Source organism: Phocoena phocoena, chromosome 19 (assembly GCF_963924675.1).
Source record: "Phocoena phocoena chromosome 19, mPhoPho1.1, whole genome shotgun sequence".
In the NCBI taxonomy this organism is placed as follows: domain Eukaryota; kingdom Metazoa; phylum Chordata; class Mammalia; order Artiodactyla; family Phocoenidae; genus Phocoena; species Phocoena phocoena.
Window position 1 is genome coordinate 21486776 of NC_089237.1, and position 19186 is coordinate 21505961.

At 52.3% G+C, this 19186-nt stretch overlaps 1 protein-coding gene and 2 non-coding genes across 3 annotated transcripts in view; 1 reads left to right on the forward strand and 2 right to left on the reverse strand.

Moving 5' to 3' along the window:
* The window catches only part of LASP1 (LIM and SH3 protein 1), a 36949-nt gene extending 25351 nt beyond the window's left edge, over nt 1–11598 (reverse strand). Inside the window, exons 1-2 of the mRNA XM_065896852.1 lie at nt 11530–11598; nt 4394–4488 (exon numbers count right to left, since the gene is read on the reverse strand). Coding sequence (XP_065752924.1) covers nt 4394–4488; nt 11530–11598 — 164 coding nt within the window. The remainder of the gene's footprint in view (nt 1–4393; nt 4489–11529) is intronic.
* An 866-nt stretch (nt 11599–12464) lies between these two features.
* Nucleotides 12465–12536, forward strand: TRNAC-GCA (transfer RNA cysteine (anticodon GCA)). The gene has a single exon. It is a non-coding gene; the product is annotated as a tRNA-Cys (tRNA).
* A 1609-nt stretch (nt 12537–14145) lies between these two features.
* On the reverse strand, nt 14146–14217 carry TRNAC-GCA (transfer RNA cysteine (anticodon GCA)). Its single transcript has one exon. It is a non-coding gene; the product is annotated as a tRNA-Cys (tRNA).
* Between the last annotated feature and the right edge of the window lie 4969 nt (nt 14218–19186).

Below are 19186 nucleotides of genomic sequence, written 5' to 3' on the forward strand. Positions count from 1 at the left end.
GCTCCTGCTATGGGCTTACTGGGGACAGAGATCACTTGTAGGAAGCCCCACTCCCAGTCCCGCCATCAGCTGTGTTCCAGAGGCAGAACAAGAACAGACCAGATATCCTGGAAGCCCAGCTCCCCCTTTCTACAGGCAATCTCGCCTCTTCCAGCCTTGGATCCCTTCAAAAACCACAGCTTTTTGTTCAAGGAGGAACAAAAATACATCAACAAAAGCAACAAGGAGCCTTTGGTTTCACCAAAAGGGGGAGGAAAAAAACCCACAGCCCCTACATCCTGCCTCTGGAAGGAGCTGCTGATTCCCCTGCTGGGAACACTGCCCACGGGCAGGCGGGCAGGGAGGGCTCCCTTCTCACCCAGTTTCTCACCAGTTCCCCAGGCCAAAGGGGCTGAAACGGTGGGGATAGGAAGCAACAAGGAGGCATTGTTTGACCAGAGGGAAAAAAATGAGCAGCCAAAAAGATCAAGGCTAGACATGAAGAAGAACTTACCAGCCCTCAGTGGTTGTAGACAAAATGAAAAATGGCAATACACACACAGAAATGATTCTGCCAAGTCAGGAAAGGCATGGAAACACTGCGCCTCAGTTTCCTCATCTATAAAATGGGCTGTTAGGAAGCAAAGTGATCCCTGAGGTTCCTTGAGGCCCTGACATCTGAGTATAAGGATTTGGGGGTGAGAGAGAGGTAGGGGCTGCCTAGAGGCCACACTGCTCACTGTGGATACCCCTTTGGACTCCCCGCTCCCAAACACAGCACACACACCCATCCCACGCCCTCTCCTGGTGCTACCCCCAGCTCCCCAAGACATCTGATCCCATTTTTCCCAGTCAGAGGCAGAGAACTCTGTGGAGGTGGGAAAGCCCCAGTCCTGGATTTGCCCACTGCTGCCCCATCCCCTAAGAGCAGCTGGGATTCAAGACAGTTTGCTAGAACCCAGAGATACTTCAAGCCCCACCAGCACAGGCCCCACTCCACTCTCTGAGGCCTGGGGAAGGAGTAGGACCACAGTCCCTTGTTCCCCAGAACCAGGGACACCTCCACCCTCCTCAGCCCCTCAGCCCACAGCTCAAGGCAACTGAAGGACAGACCCCTACCACTGCAGTCAGTGAGGAGGGGAAAGGTACAGTTGAGCATCCCCCACTTTCTTCCCCAGCCCATGTCCACCCACTACTTGATACCCCAAAAGCTGGTTCCCCTGGCCTGCAACTCTGCCTCAGGTCTGCAGCCTCTACAGACTCATGGCCCCCGAGGAGAAAGGAACAGGCACGTGTCCCCCTGACCCCCACCCCCACCCCCCTGTCGTCCAGGCTCCTCAACTGTTTGCGTGGAGACAAAGGACCAGGTTTGTTCGTGGACCCATCTGCCCCACTTTCAGAAAGAATAGTTTACAAAACAGATCATCGAGGGCATAAATATTCCTATAACAACTGGAATAGGCTCACCCCACCTACTCAGAAGCTTCAAGGGAGAATTTGATTAACAGTGGGCTCTTCCCCCACTGGCTATTATGCAAAAGCAGGCACGCTCCCCTCTACCTTGTCATAGCAAGGCTGAGCGCCTATGGCCTGGGAAGTGTGAACACAAACACAGCCTATACAAGTCCGACACCCTGGCGTTTCTCCCTGGCCCCACAGCTGGCGGTAGCGTGTGTGTCTGGATATGCACAGGCATGTGTGTAAATGTACGTCCTTGGGGGTCCACTACCACCCAGAAGGCCGGCTGTGGGCTCTGGCCTATGTTCTCTCCCCGGCCTCACCCCAGATAAGTCTGGTGCAAAGAGAGAAATACAAGAGGCCTTTTTTGCTGCTTTCAGTCACTTTCCAGAACTTAAATCTCAATCTTGAGAAGCCACTGGAGAGAGACAGACAGCTTTCTTCTTTCTCTTGCCCACCCTTCCTGCAAGACTCTGGCTCAGGGACTAACCAGAGATCGGCAGAACGTAGAGGCCCCCCTGCACACCAAACCTGCACACTCCCTCCCTGGGTGGGCTCAACTCCCTGGCAAAGGGCCGGGGGCCGGGGGCCGGGAGCGATCACCTGTCCCTCTGGGTCCTGAGCGGGGACGTGCTGAAAAGCCAGGCCTGAGCTTCCCAAAGGAAGGCCAGGCTGGCCTTATCCTGGAAACTTCAGGATTCAGGAACTGGAATGTCACTGGGGGATGGAGCCAAAGGCAGGAAGAAAACAGGAAGGGATGAGAGTGAACACTCAACTCCCGTGCCTGGCACATCGCAGGTGCACAAAACTTTTTGGTCTAGCCTCCAGCATCCCTGGGTAGGAATTTTTAACCACGGGAAAACTGAGACCCGGACAGGTCCGGAGGGTGCCCCAAGCAAGCCGGGCCTGCCTCTGGGTTATCCCGGAATCCCCACGTCTGGCTCGCTGGCAAGGACCTGCAGCTCAGCAGACGCCAGCTGAGGGAGTGTGGCTGCCTCGGGCCAGGTGCTACCACAGCGCGAGTGAAACACAGCTGGACCACAAATCCCCCAAGTGTTTGGCCCCTCAACCAGAGTCCTTCCCAGGTAACATCCCAGCTGGGCCAAAGGTCAGCTAGGCGTGGAAGAATAAGGACTGTAAAGGCTCAGGGAACGGAGAGGGGTCAACCTGCTTCTCTGGCTGGAGGCCAGGAGAGAGACGGGGGAATCTCACCCTCGGCAGGTTGGAAGCAGCATCCCAGGAGGGGTGTTTCATTTTCTGCCTTCCCTGGAGCCCCCCCAACCCCTGCAGGAGCTACCCACCCCCACTTGCTGCAGCCTCCCTAGAAGAGGGTGAGAAAAGTAAGCTGGGACTTTGGCACTAGACTGAGAACAGGCAGAGAAAACAAGGACAAGCCTCCAATTTCTTTCTTCCGACTCCCAGTGCTTGCTGCATTCTAGGCTACCGGAGTCTTAGGAAGAGACATGAAGAAGGCTTAGTCCCTGCCATCCAATGGGCTCCGGGCTCAGCCAGACTTCTGCCTGGAGGGGCCGAGGCGCAGAAGCTGCCCCCAAAGGAGCCTAGGTGCCCAGAATCTAGCCTGAAGTGGGCCAGCAATCAAGGGGTTAACTGCCCCAGCCTCTGGCTTTGCTGAACCCCACCCTACTCCCCAACAGAGGGAGGAAGTTGCAGAGAATCAGGGCTTGTGTGAGCCTTTAAGAATTTGAAGAATGTCCCATTTCCCTTGGGGGGGGTGGGAGGGGTCGGTAGGGGGAAGGAGACCAGTGGAAGCTAATAGAGGAGAAGGGGCAGCTGAAGGAGGAGCCAGGACAGAGCTGTGACCCTCCCTCTACCCCAGGCAGTCTTCCCAGTGTCCCAATCCCTCCCAGAAGGGAGGTGATGATTCATGGTGCTTCTTGGGCTTGAGATTTTATCAGAAAATCTGTTTTCCCAGCACCTGGTACAGGTTGGCATCTAGCAGCCGGCAGGGCAGGCAGTAAGCGCCTGGTGAACGCTCCAGCCCCAAGGAGATGAGGCTGTGGTATGTGCAGGGGAGGGGAGGGCAGTAAGGGGGAAGACAGCCTTTCACAGGGGTTTAAAGCCCCAACTCCTTTTAGACAGGTCCCAAAGTTCCCCTCCCAGGTGAACTTCAGCTGCAGAAAACCTCCTGACTGAGAATTTAAAAAGAAAAAGGACTCAAGTCAGATCCTGAATCTTTCTGAACACTGATCTTGCCGCCTACTTGCAGTGACTTGACCTTCTGAAGTCCCACCTAGTAGCGTGGCTGTGAGGTCCTACGTGTGCCCTGAGCTGAATGCAATCAACCTGAAACTGCATGGGATGGGATGGGGGTATCCCCCTGGAATGGGCGACCCCACCTGTACCCACCTCCCCACAGTAGACCAGAGCAAACTCCACTGGAAAAGACATGAATGTCTCCAGCTCCCACCAGGCAGGGAATAGATCTGCCTGGGGCCAGGCCGCTCCCTTCATGCTGCCCCAACTTCTCAAGAAATGACTACTGGGAAGGGCCGTGGCCAGGAACCCCCAGGCCTAGTGCCCAGACCGGCTGGTAGGGGGCAGGGGAGAGGAAACAGTCAGGTGCTGTCATGGGGAAAGAAATGTGGAAGGCAAAGTGGAGAACACAACTGGGCAGAAACAGGACTTTTTCTTGAAAGACCATGCTGGATCCCTCTCTCACAGCAGAGTGCGGTGGAAGGAACAAGCTTGCTCTACGGGGTTTGAACTGGCCTGTCACTAGTCATTCATCTTGGGAAAGCCCCGTCCCTTCCTGAAGCTACAGTTTCCTTCGCTGTAAAATGGGCATATTAACAGCCCTAACTTCATCCAGCTGTGGTGAGGAGGACTCAACATGGTTAAAACATATGGAGCAGAGTGTGGAAATGCTGGGCCATGTCAAGGAAGCACTAGGAGGGAGCCCAATGCCCGCCCAGCCCCCGCCCAAGGCAGGACTCACGCGTTGCAGTAGGGCTTCTTCTCATAGCCCTTGTAGTTCTTCATGTTGAGTGTCATCTTGCAGGTCTCGCAGTGGAAGCATGCTTTATGCCAGAACTGGGGACAGAGGCAGAGGGAGGACATCCGTCAGACACCAGGATTCAGGAAAGGGGCTCAGGCCCCAGGAAGGAGCACTCCATCCGCGGACTGGAACACACCCACACCCCAGGTGAGCTGGGGCCATCTCAGGTCACAGGCTCTGGCCGCTGATGACACCACCCTCCCCTGTCCCATTGGAGCTATCCGAAGGGGGACAAGGGCACACACAAGGTTGAGTGGGGAAGAAGCCAGTTATAATAGTGGCGAGCAGCCCCCAGAAGGTCTGCGCCACTTCCCCCAGACCACTCCCTCTGACCAAGCGGGAGAAGCCTCATTGCTTATGCAAAGCTGCGCCAGGGTTGCTAAGAAGCCGGTGCTGAACGTGAGGGGCAGCTCCTCAGCCTTGACAGAGGAGGAGGGCCCAGCCCCCATGCACCCAGTCCCTCCTAGCTCCCACACCAGGGCCTCCAGACACACCTGGGCCTCCAGACACACCTGGACCTGGGCAATGCGCCAGCCCCAATGCCTCCCCGCTTCCTGAGCGACCCCTGCCCAGACTGGGTGTGGGTGCCCCAGGCTCTAGCCACCACACCCACACGCTTCCCCCATCCCTCAGCTGATCTTCCTCTGAGGCACCGCCCTCCTCTGCTTGGAGGTGGACCACCCCCCCCCCCCCCCCCCGCAATAGTGGACATCAAAGCCCCACCCTGACTAGCTGTGTGACCTTGGTCAGGACCTACTCTGAGCCATTTCTGCGTCTGTAGAATGGAAATCATAATACCCATCTCTCTTGGGATTGTTGAGGTTTAAATGAGAAATCACCTACAGAGCCCTCAGCGTAGCACGTGGCATCCCTACTTACTCGGGTGTCAGGTGCTGGGCGGGGCTTGGCAGCTTGGCGGGAGGTGGGTGTGTCTTGGGGTACAGGTGGGGCTCTGCCGTGCCCAGCCACAGCTACAATGCGTGTGAGTGAGAATGCGTGACAGGGAAGACTCCAGTGAAGCCCAGGGACCCAGAACAGAACAAGGATCCATCCAGCGTGGCTGAGGGAGGGGAAGAGAGTCCAAGACCATAAGGGCAGGGGAACTGATGCAACAGAGGTGAGCCCATCCTGAGAAACACTGATGCTCACGTGAACCCAAGCAAATGAGAGAAATCCGCCCCTGGCAGCCCAGGACGAGGCCCCCGGATCAGCACCCACCAGGAGTCCAGCTTCCAGGACCCCAGAATCCGGGCTGCTGGGGTGACCCAGCTGGCCCGTCCCTGCCCCACTTCCCAGTAGCCAAGGGAGACACTCCTGACCCCTCAAAGAAAGAGGCCAGAAGCCAGGGAAGAGCACAGGGAGACTTTCAAGGTGCCCGGCACACGCCCAGTTCTTGGCCACCTGTCAGGAAATTCCCCCAAGGAGGTGCTTTTCAAAATGTGTTTCCCAACCAAGGGGTGCTTCTAGGACACTTCGGAGAAGGGGACAGAAAAAAGGAAGCTGAGACGTTGGCATACTACCTCCCTCACCCTGGCCCACTTCAACCAGAGGCGATGGGGTAATTTGGGGGATGATCACTTTCTAACAGGGTACTTTCCCCATCAAGGAGACCCAAAGGACTCTCCAGTGGTGGAACAGTAAACGAAGTGACAGGAGAACTGCTCTTTGGGAAGAAGGTCAGCGGGAAATCAGGAAGCAAGGGATGGCTGGTGTAAGCTGGGCCTCCACCCCAACCGGGGCCTATCCCTGAGTCCAGCCCACACTCCTCCCGGTGCAAAACCCCAGCACAGACAACCCACCGGAAAGCTAGAATGGGGTAGTCCCTGCCCCCGCCAGCCCGCGAAGTGAAAGCCCCTCTCCCTCCCCCAATGCCTGGGAGGCACTGGCGAGTGCCCCAGCCCTGTCACCACCCAGTCTGCTGGCCTCTGCCTGCTTAGCTGCATGTGTCCCTGCCTGGCCCTACCCCCGCAGGGGCCTGCCAGGAAAAACATTCTCTGGAATCCAGACCATGACCCACTTTCACACACACGCAGGCAGGAGTCCGCACTGTCCTAGGCCTGGGGACCTCCGAAGCTGCCCCCGACTGACTTCGGGGAGAGAAGGAGAGAGACACAGACACTTCCACCCTAGCCGACAGCCAGGTCCCCCCCTCCGGAGCCAAGCCCCTTGGGAAGGGGGCAGAGTATACTGGCCAGGCTGGGGTGCAGGGCCAACAGCCAATCCGGGGGTTCCACAAGACACACACATACACACACACACACACACACACACACACACCCGCCAGCTGCCACTGGGAGGAAGGGGAGCCCCCGTACAAGGGAACGGTGCCCATTTCCATCGGTAGCTCCTCCCCACCTCACCCCCACCCGCCTTGCTCTCAGCTACACATGTTAGAGGCTGAGGCAGTGGTCATCTGTTCTCTTACGGGGGTCCAGGAACAGAAGAATGAAAACAAGAGTGGACTGAGTACCTTCAGGGTAACTACGGAACTCGGTCTCTGCATCTGTAAAGAGGAACTAAAACTCCTGGTCCCAAAGAGGCGCTGGGAGATGACACAGGCTCCAAGCCTGGCACACTAGCTGCTTCTCATCACTTCCCTCCCCTCTCTGGAGGAGGGCTCCAAGGTTCAAGAAAATCCAGCAGCTCCTGCCATTGTGTCCTTTTGGGGTAGGAAAGCGAGGGGAGCAGGGGCAGAAAATGACAAGTCGTTCAACAGCCCCTTTGGGACAAGCCTGGGCTGGGAACTCTGAGGGGACCCCAAATGAAAAAACCCCATCCCTGTCTCAGTTGGGTCTAGGGAAATAAGTCAATACAACCCCACAATGAGCCTCTGTCTGCCTCTTTCCCCTGCCCCACGAGCCCTGTCTCAGAGCAAGAGTCCCCTCTTTCTTTTCAATTTTTTTTTAAAAATCTTTTTTGTATTTTTTGGCCGCACCATGCGGCATGTGGGAATCTTAGTTCCCTGACCAGGGATCGAACCACCGCCCCCTGCCTTGGAAGCACAGAGGCTTAATCACTGGACCACCAGGGAAGTTCAAGAGTCCCCTCTTTCTTAGAGGCCACAGGTAAGAAGATTTCAGAGAAGCATCCTGGGACTCAGGGAGCAAAGTTACCTCTAGGCATGCAACTTGAATCCTCCCTGCTGCCCCAGAAGTCCACTGTTTCCCTCTTCACCAAAAACCAGACCTCTGGTGCCTATTAGAAGCCTCTCAGCCCATCTCCTAGGCTCCAGCATCGCCCTCAACTCTCCCTTGCCTGCAGCTCCAAAGCTGCAACCAACTCCACAGAAAGGCAAACAAAGGCTGATGGGACAGAAGCAAGATCCCCTGCAGTTGGGTGAGGCTTGGGCCAGCCCTGTCTCTCTGGAATCACCATGGAGGTGCGGAAGCGGCTGCTCACAGCTCTGGGTGAGGGGGATGCATGAACTTCGGGTCGCTGTGCCTGCAGCCTGGTACCTTGCCCTCTGCACCCGGGCTGCCTATGACTCAGGGTTGGAGTATGAGACCTCTCCCTCCCTTCCTGTCACCCAGGGTTACAGCTTCTCACTCCTCCAGGGGCAACCCTAGCCCCACCCTGCCCAGGTCACCAGCCTAGCTCAGTTGGCCACCTGGGAGGCTGGCTTAAAGGCACAGACCGTGGCTGCACCACCCCAGATTCCTGGTTCAAGAGCCCAGGCCCAGAGCATTCCTCAGGCCAGGGTCAGGAAGGGGAGGGACCACTATTAATGAGATAGTGTAAATAAAAGTACTTTTTGCAAACACAACAGGCAGAAGAGCTGAGCACGAAGAACTTTAGATTTGAATTCCAGCTCTGGCAGAAAGGGGAGTGAGCTGTATGACCTGTCTGAGCCTCTGATCATGGGGTTCCTAATTTACAGGAGCGATCACATCTGCTTGGTAAGGCTCCTGCGAAGACTGAGCCTGGCACATTCCGATGAGTCGTAGCTATTATGAATGGATGGTCACGGGATGATCGTGGCGTGCTCTCAGCTAGGAAGTGAGGCACCAGGGCTGCAAGGCCTTTTCTCCTTTTTTGTGTCCAGCCCAGCTTCCCTCTACCTTGCTGCCACCTGTGGGGGCTGAGAGGAGGGTGGTTCAGACAGCCAGAGGCAGAGAACTCTCCCAATGGGGGAGTCCGGGGAACTAGCAGCTCACCAATCCTCCACCCTTCCCAAATGCCTCCACCTGTGTTCAGGAGCCCGGCGAAAGCAAGCCAGGGCAGACGGACATGGCAAGACTCTTGACAATGCAGGTCCCCAGATACGACTGCTTCCTCACAGGGTCTAGGACAAAACTCCACCTCCCTCAAAATGTAGAGGACCTTGTGAGACACAGCTCCTCTCCCTCCCCAAAGGCCCTGCAGCAGCCCCTGAGAGTGCCTGGCACAAAGTAGATGCTCAATAAATACTTGTTGAATGAATGAGTGATGTCACCCTGTTTCTCCCCCAACTCTGATCCCGTAAGTCCTCTGGGGAAGCAAATCTCGACCTCAAACACCAGCAATACATATTTATTCAGCACACAGAGCACACGGGGTATGGCAGGTTGAGGGCAGGGTGGCCATCAGAGGTGACATAGCTTTTAACCCAGCTAAGTCTTTCAGGGAGGAGAAAAGGCTAACACCAAGGACATAGCTTGTGCTCTGGGTCATGTCGTGTCGTAGGGAAATTGCAGTGAAACAGGCAAGTCTAATTTGACTCTCTCCTGTTGTAAAGGGGAAGCCTTGAGAAGTTGGTTAGCAACTGTATCTGTGGGACCGAAGGTTCCCCCTCAGGTCTCAGTCCTCCAGGCACCAGGTCCCCATTCCAAGTGCCTGCCCTTACTACCTGAAGGGGGTTGGGAGGAATAGGTCTGATACCTGGATATTCCAGGCCTCCTGCTCAGTGCAGGGGTGAGGTCTCCCCAGGGCCACCTCCTGTAAGGAGAGTTCTAAAAAGAGAGAGGAATCACGAACTCTCACTTCCCAGGGCAACCTCCACCTGAATGTCCTCTTTCTGCGAGGGCAAGAGAACAGCTGGGGAGGGCACCTTGAAGGATCCCTGCACCACTCCCCTCTGACTCCAAAGGTGTGGGGCTGGAGAGAGTACCCTAGCAAGGTAGGCAGGGTACAGCCTATACCACATGCCCTTCCGGGCACTTTAGTGCACTTCCCCACCTTCAAGGAAAAGACATTACCATACCCATTTGATAGATAGTGAATACTGAGGCCTAGAGCCATTCGTAGAGCTGGCAGGAGCAGACCTGGAACTAGGACCAAGTCTCCCAACTCCCAGGCTAGCAATCCCTCCATCATATATTGCTTCTGTCTTACGTGGGTGGAAAGTGGCCACAGCCTCTTCCCAGTTCATAACCGTGCAGAAGAAGGAGCGCACAGGGAACTCAAGATGCAAAGACCAAAATCCCTATCACCGGGGAAGGGCAAAAACACCAGTGTGCAAGGACAGAAAGCTCTCAGGTCCTGCCTGCAAGCTCAAATCCTGCCTTCCGGCATGGTCATTGAGAAGGTCAGTACCCACATCCCTTGTACCCATAACATGGCCTTCCTCTCCACCTGCCCAGCCAGGCCCAGGACTGTGAAACAGCAGCAGCCCCATATGCCCCTTTCCTCCAAGAGCAATTTCAAATGTATCTCAGAACCTTAGAACCCCACCCCCTCACCCTGACTCAGAGACTAAAGGTCACTGAGGAAGCACCAACCCCAAGGTGGAGGGGAAAGACAAAAGTAACCAACGAACTACCCTTTCCCAAACAAAACCTGGCTTCAGGTGGGCTCTGCACCCCTCTTCCATCCCATGCCCCCCAGCCCCTGCCAGTCCAGACAGGAAGGAGGGAATCTTTGGACTTGGAGCCAGCTTTAGGAGGTGGATGACAGCTTTAGGAGGTGGATGACAGGCACGATGAGGAGGGGGACAAAATCACACAGGCTTCTCCTCCAGACTGGGGAGGGGATGCAGAGAGGAGGTGGATTTTGCCTTAGGATCTTCGGGAGATTAAAAGAGGCCAGGATCCTACCCCAAACTGCCGGAAATACCCAGTTCTACTCTCCGCCCCCCTCCAAAAGTATAATGGCAACCAGATGAACGAGTCCAGCATGATTGGGGCGGGGGGAGGAGGAAGACGCATAAGGGCCCCCAGGGGACAGTGAATTTCCAGAAGGCCACCTTCCCATCCCCCTAACACCTCCCCCTTTTCTTGGCTTCCCCTGAACTCAGCCAACCCCACCCTCCACTGGGGAAACCTGCTTTGAAAAGTTAGCTCTTTGTTCTACAAGCTGGACTCAGCCTCTGAGCACAATTTCAGATTTCTGTGAAGCGACCCCCACCCACCCTACTCCAGCACGCGACCCCTCCCCGGTCCGGCTGGGCGGACCTGCACTGGGAGTTGGCTTCCAATTTGAGGTGGGGGCTGGGAAGGTACGGAGGACGTCTACTAGTCCATTAACCGCTGACCCACCAAGAGAACTGCATGTCGTGCAAAAAAGGGGTCTCGCAGTGGGGCTTGGGGCCTTATCCGAAGGCCAGTTCACCAGATGCAACACTCGCCGGCTGATAGCCCCCGCCCTCCAGTCTCCAGGCCAGGAAGCCCGGCCATTCGCCGCCGGAGCGGACGGTTTCGCTGGGGCCCCCAACCTCTGCCCCGCCCCCCCCGCCGCCCCCTCCCCCAGCGCCCAGCGCTTCCGCCTACTTGGCGCTAGGCGAGGCGGGGAGAGGGAGCGGCCGTCTCCTCTCACTCTCCCGGCCCTAGGGGGCGGGACTGCACCCCTAACCTTCCCTCACTCCCCACCCCCACTCCGGAGCCTGGCTTCCCTACTCCACCCGCGTCCTCCCAACCCCTGGGCACAGAGCCCACTCTTCTCCAGTAGTGGCTGCCCGCCACGCGTGGACTCCTTGCCTTGCCCCGATCTCCTGGTTTCCAGACTGGGGTCTGTCCCCACACCCCACGACACCGCCCTCCCTCCCTCCCTCCTCCCAGGATCGCGGGGATGAGGCGGCATAGACCCAGCCCCGCTCTCCTCCCCCGATCTGGAGAGCACTGTTCGGGGATTGCAAAGACGCGCCTCCGGGTCCCGCGTCTTACCTTATCCAGACAGTTCACCTTCTCCGTAGGGTACACGATCTTGCCGCACCGGGCGCAGTTGGGATTCATGGCTCCGGGAAAGGCTAGGGCGGGGACGCCGGAGCTCGCGCACGTTCTTTCCCCGCAGCGAGCTGGCGGGAGACGGCCGAGGCTGCAACTGCACAGGAGACGGCGACGGCGACGGCGGCTGGAGCTAGGGAACTGGCCTCCGCCTCCGCCCTCCTTCCCCTAATAAACACAGCGGGGAGGAGGGGCTGTACCGGGGCGGGGACGCGCCGCGGGCGCGGGCAGGGGCGCGCGCGGCGAGGCGCGCTCGCCGGGCGACCCGGGGCTGCGCGGGGGCGGGTTCCGGGGACGACTGCGGGCCCGGGGGTACGCGCCTAGGTGAGCTCCCAATGAGAAGGAGCCCTGGAGAGATAGGCCCGGAGGCTAGGCGCGGACAGACGACCTTGCCCAGGGTACTTCCGGCGGGGCGGAGCCGATCTGGCTGCACATCTGGGCGTCTGGGCTGCAGGAGGCGGGCAAACCCCTCGCACCCCTCCAGGGTGGGGTTTGAGCCCACCCGAACACCAAATCAGATTCTCCAGATTTGGAGACTTCCTTTGCACCCGTTGGTACCCGGCGAGAACCTGCGGACCGAACGGGAAGCCCCTGCTCCGCCCCCATTAGCCTTCCCCTGTAACATCCTTTCCCACATTTGTAGGGCGGAACCAGTCCCTCCCGCCAGGACTCAGCGCCTCGCAGCTCGAGTTAGGTTTTCCTTCCCCGCGCCTCTGCCGTGCAGCTTTCCTGTGGTTCCCCGGATCCGGGGGCCTTCTGCTTTCTGCTTGGCCCCTTTTCCTCTTTCGTTCCTTTCTCCATATCCTTACCCTCCACCTTTGGTGTAGCGTTGACTTAACGCCCAAAAGAGCAGTATCCAAGCCCAAAGACGGCGTGGGGGTATAGCTCAGTGGTAGAGCATTTGACTGCAGATCAAGAGGTCCCTGGTTCAAATCCGGGTGCCCCCTCGAAGCTTTTTTCCTAAACTTATGTAACTAATATAATTCATTCTTGACTCATATTTTAACCTTGGGTTCTAGGTTAAAGAAAGCAGAGAAAAGCTATTTAAAAATTCCTTCCTCATTTTCCAACCGTAACGGAAAGCTTTCGGCTTTATTTCGTACTCCGCAGGAGGAGGGAGTGGGTACAGGCACAAATCAGATACAAAAGTTGCAGGTCCCCACTACCCACGCCAGCGGTATCCGCTGGCAGCCTCAGGGGTGTCAGGCAGTTCCAGGAGCTGGTTCAAGAGACAAGACTCCCCCAAGTTCGTGTTCAGTTTTGGGTGGGGCTGGGTCAAGGGAAGGAAACCCACAGACACAGACTTTCTCCAACTTAAACTTTCTTCATTACAGGTGACAGGCGCATGCCGTGTTCACCTTTCCCTATTGCTCATGCCACCAGCAGAGTGAAAGCACTTCGAGAACGTGGAAATGGCCAATGCCGACCCAAAAGTTCATTTACAAAAATAAAGTTACATCCGGATGTAAACTGATATAAACTAATGTAGTGCTTCTCAAACTTGAGCTTGCGTCAGAATTACCTGGAGAGTTTGTTAAAGCACCTCCCGGTTTCTGATTCTCTTGGCCTGGAGTGGGACCCCGAGAATGTGCATTTTTAACAAGTTCCCAGGGAATGCTGATGCTGCTGGACCACACTTTGAGAACCACTGAACAAATAATAAAAGGCCATCAAGTTTCATAACCTAAAGACGGGGACAGATATCTATTGGCTGCGTGACTGACAGTATCACTGTTGGATCCGAGGAAAACGAGAAGGGAGCAAGGCCTCTCGACTAGGTTTTGCCCAAAAAAAGGAAAAAGAAAGGATAGTGGGAGAGGCATGCTTCTTCAGACAGGAGGCGGTTGTGATATTTTAAACTCGGAATTTGGTTGTGTCAGCCCTCGGGGCCCCAGGGGAATACTACTCGAATGCATTTTTTCCCCACGGCTCCCATTACTGTGCGATGCGTCGCGAAGCTGGACATGGCGATTAAACAGATCTGCTGTGCGGTGCAAAGCCCAGACCCGAGAAATAACTAATTTTTCACCCCTTTCCTGGACACCAGTCCTCAATCTCACCACCTGTAGGTGTAACGGGCCAAAGCCCTGCCTTTGAACTCATATAAAGAAGGAGAAAGCTATCCACTTTTCACCCTCCTTCTTACATCTATGCTGTGTCCCATTAAACTTCGCCACTATATAAACCTTCTGAACTTGGATTCTCTTCTAATCTGCCTGGTCAGAGTATGAACTAGGCAAAATAATATTGCCCCGCCCCAACATTCCATCACCCACCCACCCCGCAAAGAAACTGTAATTAACATTAAACCAATAAGTCTTGAAGGGTCTCAGGGACTGGAATGGTCTCACCCTTCTTTCTGCCTGCTCAGGCTTCTTGCCACTGAGTGGGAGTATTCAGTTGAAACATGGTAGAGTCACCCCTGTGCGACTTCTGGGGAGAGAAAAAATTCACCAGGTGCAAGAGGATCCTCTTTGGATCCTGGATTCAGAAACCTCAGACTCCTGAGTTATTCGGGGTTAACCTGAGTGTCTGTGAAAAACAGACAGGTAGACAAGGGGGCACCCGGATTTGAACCGGGGACCTCTTGATCTGCAGTCAAATGCTCTACCACTGAGCTATACCCCCTCTACACCCAGCATATTGGTAAATTCTTTTTAAATCCATTCCAAATTTTTCCTTCTGAAAATATCCAAAATAGTTTCTTCTTGTTACATGATACTGAATTTAGTAATAACGAGTTTAAAAAGACTAACTAAAAACGTGGAATTTTGAAAACATGTGAACTTAGGTACCAATCAGCCTTTCCTAGGTTCAATTCTTTATCCACAATCCCACTCATCTCTTCACCCTAAGAAGTCAGAGAAGAGCTTCTTGCAAAACTGAATAGAGAATCCTTTCCCCTGGTCTCTCTAAAAAGAATGCAAACACCAGCTGAACAGACATCTCCACTGAGAGACTTTCCTGGGCTGTATCTCTAGTGGTCTCTCTCTCTTTTTATGGAGCAAGTACTATGTGCCCCACTCTAAGTGCAGAACATACTTTCAAATAGAAAGACACACAGGTTCTCAGTCTCACTGAGTTTAAAATCTAGTGGAGTCAGAATAGAAACAAATGAACAAATGAATAAACAAGGAAATGCCCAGTAGTAATAAGGGAAGTGACTAAAATGAAAAACAAGACGGTGTCTTAGGGAGGTCCAGGGGGGTATTTCAAGGTGGATAGTCATGGAAAACTTTTCTTTGCAGGTGAGTTTGGAGTTAAGATGTGAATGATATGAAAGAGACAGCCATTTGCCCAGCCCATCTGTCAGGGGCAGGCATTCCAGCTAAAGGAAATGGCCACTGCAAAGGCCCTAGGGCCAGAGTAGCTGGAGGAACATGAAACAGGGGAGAGTGATTCAAGAGAGCTGGGGAAGTAGCCAGAGATCCTTATAGGCCCAAGCAAGGAGTTTGGATTTTATTCCAAATGGATGAAAAGCCAGCCGTTGGACAGTTTTGAGCAGAGGGACTGGAAATCATCATTCACGCTATTGTGGGGGAGATTTACAGGGAGTGAAGAATAGAAACAGAGAATACATACAATGGAATACTATTCAGCCTTAAAAAGAAGGAAATTTTGCAGTATGCAACAACGGGACATTATGCTAAGTGAAATAAGCCAATCATAGAAAGGCAAATACTGCATGATTCTACTTACATGAGGTACCTAAAACAATCAAACTTATAGAAGCAGAGAGTAGAATGGTGGTTGCCAGGGATGAGGAGAGAGAAATTGGGAGTTGCTAATCAATGCGTACACAGTTTCAGTTATACAACATGAATACGTCTTAGAGAGCTGCTGTTGAACGCCGTGCCTATAGTTAACAGCATTGTATTGTACACTTAGAAATCTGTTAAGAGGGTAGATCTCATGTTAAGTGTTCTTACCACAATAAAGGAAAAGAAGAAAAGTGGACACAATAAAATTTTTAAAAAGAGAGAGAGAAAGGTTAGGTAGGATTCTATTGCAACAGTGCAAGTGAGAGATGGTAGCGATGTCTGAGACGACAGTGACGTATTAGTTTCCTGTTGCTGCTGTAACAAATTACCACATACTTATTTGCTTAAAACAACACAAATGTATTATTACCTTACAGTTCTGGAGGTCAGAATTCCAAAATCAATTTTACTGGACTAAAATCAAGGTGCTGGTATGCCCGCATTTCTTCTGGAGGTTTTAGAGTAGAATCAGTTTCCTTGACTTTTGTAGGTTGTAGAGTCCGCCAGCATTTCTTGGCTCATGGCCCCTTCCTCCATCTTCATAGCCAGGGTTGCATCTCCTCACCTTCTGATCTCTGCTCCTATCCTCACGTCTCTCCCTCTCTGACTCTGATCCTCCTGCCTCCCTCTTATAAGGACTCTTCTAATTACTCAGATAATCCAGGATAATGTCCCCACCCCAAGACCCTTAATCACATCTAGAAAGTCCCTTTTATTATGTAAGGTAACATATTCACAAGGGCCTTGGGATGTGGACATATTTGGAGGCCCATTTTTTAGCTTATCACAGGGGCAACAGCAGAACTAGAGAGGAGAGCAGGCATCCAGATTGACCATGGCAGGGGAGCCATGTCCTTCCTGTACACTGGATGGCTTGAGAAAGATGAGGGAAAGAGAAGAATCAAGAATTACTCTTCTTTAGAGTCACTGTTGGTGGGAAAGTAAATTGCTGCAGCCACTATGAAAAACAGTATGGAGGTGCCTCAAAAAACTAAAAATAGAGTTGCCATATGATCCAGCAATCCCATTCCTGGGCATATATCTGGACAAAGCTATAATTCAAAAAGATACATGCACCCCTGTGTTCATAGCAGCACTATTCACAATAGCCAAGACATGGAAACAACCTAAATGTCCATCGACAGATGACTGGATAAAGAAGATGTGGTACATATATACAATAGAATACTACTCAGCCATAAAAAAGAATGAAATAATGCCATTTGCAGCAACATGGATGGACCTAGAGATTACCATACTAAGTAAAATCAGAAACAGAAAGACGAATACCATATGATATCACTTATTTGTGGAATCTAAAATATGACACAAATGAACTTACCTAGGAAACAGAAGCAGACTCACAGACGTAGAGAACAGACTTGTGGTTGCCCAAGGGGCGGGGGAGGGATGGCTTGGGAGTTTAGGATTAGCAGATGCAAACTATTATATATAGAATGGATAAACAATAAGGTCCTACTGTGTAACACAGGGAACTATATTCAGTATCCTGTAATAAACCATAATGGAAAAGAATGTGAAAAAATATATTAAAATATATGTATAACTGGATCACTTTGCTGTACACCTGAAACTAACACAAAATTGTACATCAACTATATTTATTTATTGATTGATTGATCAATATATAGTTTTACCAAGTGAATCTCTATGTTGAAGGTATCTAGTCAAATCTTGCCAATAGTAGACATTATTTTAAAGAAATACACTAATACGCTGGCCCCCCCAAAAAAACATGTTGTTATTTTACTTATTAGACATTACAGTGTCTTCCTTTGTTATATTACAAAGCTCTTAGGCTCTAAGTTAATTAAAGTATGAGATGGGCAGAAAAATAATTGGAATGGGTAAAAAAATTTAATGTAGCATATTCCAGACATGGCATTTCAAGTCATTTATGAGGAGAATTTTTCCAATGGTTTTCAAAGCACTCCCTGGAGCCTCTCCTGTAGAGAGGGGGGGAATGGGGGTAGGGAGTGTTGCCAGGTTGGAATAACTCTCATCCTTCACCATTTGAACCAAATTTAACTGTTTTACATAGTGAACTTATTGGTAAGTTGATCTGAAGGGTTCTGGACCTAGGATCCTGTACTGCCAGCAGACTCTGGTCACTAAGCCCTTCCTCTCCCTAGACATTCCAGAGCTGTCACTGATGCTCTCTGGAAAGAGTCACGCTGTCATCAGGATAGAAAGACTCTGAGGAGTCCTTCTTCACCGAGAGCCTTTCATTCCCCTTCCCTTCTAGGAGTCGTGAACTTCAGAACCTCTGCCTCCGACACCCACTCCCTTTAATTCTCCAACTATACTTTTCATAAAATAATTTTTTAAAAAAGAATAACTCTTCTTTTTTGTCTTCATTATCTGGGTGGATGTGGTTTCCTGAGATAAAGAACTGAGAAAGGAGTAAGTTTAGGGAAAACAAAAACAGAAACAACCCCTCAAGTGTTTCTTTTTAAAGCTCTGAAACAGAACATAATAAAGTACAACCTCCTATCCTCATAGACTTCACATTCTAGTGTGAGATCAATATGCTAAGTTTGAGGTGCCCTGTAGACATTTAAGTGGAGATGTTAAGTATGCAGGTGGAGATCCAGTTAATTCTGAAGTTCAGGGAAATGTCTAGGTTGGAAACGTAATTTGGGGAGTTGTCAGTGTATAATTGGTAGCTGGTGAAAGAGGGAGTCAATCCCAGAAGTGCGCTAGATTCGACTCATACTGGCTTGTGAGAACCAATTGTTAAATTTTCAGGAGTTTTTAAAGCCAGTTGACTTCACTGGAAATTAACAGGTGGGCGAATTTGCACTACGGGAATTGGCAAATGCTAAAAATCAGGTCCCCCGGAGCCAGTCGTCAGCCATTTATCAGCACAACCCTGCTCCTGACTGATTCTGACTTTCTCCAGAAAGGAAGAGGCCAGCTCTTCAGCACTCTCTGAGGAGGAAAGATTAGGTGTAGAAGGTTTGAGACTGGAGAACGTATGTGAAATAGTCATTTTGGAGTGTGAGAAAGTGAACCTAGTCAGTCAGTGGTGGAAGAGTAATAAACAGGGAGACTGTCTGAGATTGGTGGAGCGACCCAGACTTCTGAGCCCTCCCCTAACAACATTTTGCTGCTTGGGTGCAAGCTTGGTAGAATGCCACAGTTGAGTTTAATTAGGTTTGGCTGATAGGTACCACCCAGGGCTTATAGTGAACCAGGCACTGTGCCACTGTGGGGAATACAAAAAGAAATGGAACATGATCCCTGCCCTCAAGGAACTTACAGTCTAGTTGGAGAAACAAGATACATACTCCAAGGGGAAAAAAATACCTGACAGTCGAGAGAGTAAATGTAGAGAGTAACAGAACTATGGAGACAGGTTATTGATAAGGAGAGAAATGAAGTCACAGACTTTCTTAAAAATTGGTAGTGAGAAAGAAGAAATGGACAGGTGATAACAGATAAAGGGAAGATTTTCCAGTCTAGGGAAAGCCTGTTGATGTTTGAAGGAGCCAAGCGAGTGGAAGAGACTGAAGGTGCTGGAGAGAATGGAGATACTGCGGGCACGTCTGGTACAAGAGCAGGGGTGTCTTGGGAAGGACAAGGGAAGCACTTCCTCTCCCGTGCAAAGCACAGGCTGGGGATCCAGTGCAGCTCGGGGTGCAGGCAGAGAGAATGGAAATTAGACTTAAAGAATTCCAAGATGCCAGAGGTACAAGAGGTTGTTGTTGTTGAAGGAGAGAAATCCCATCGCACACCCCACAGGACCTTCAAGCCCAGCTCAGACTGGACTTCGCCCTCCCCTTCTACCACCTGGGTGCGAATTGCCTTTTCTC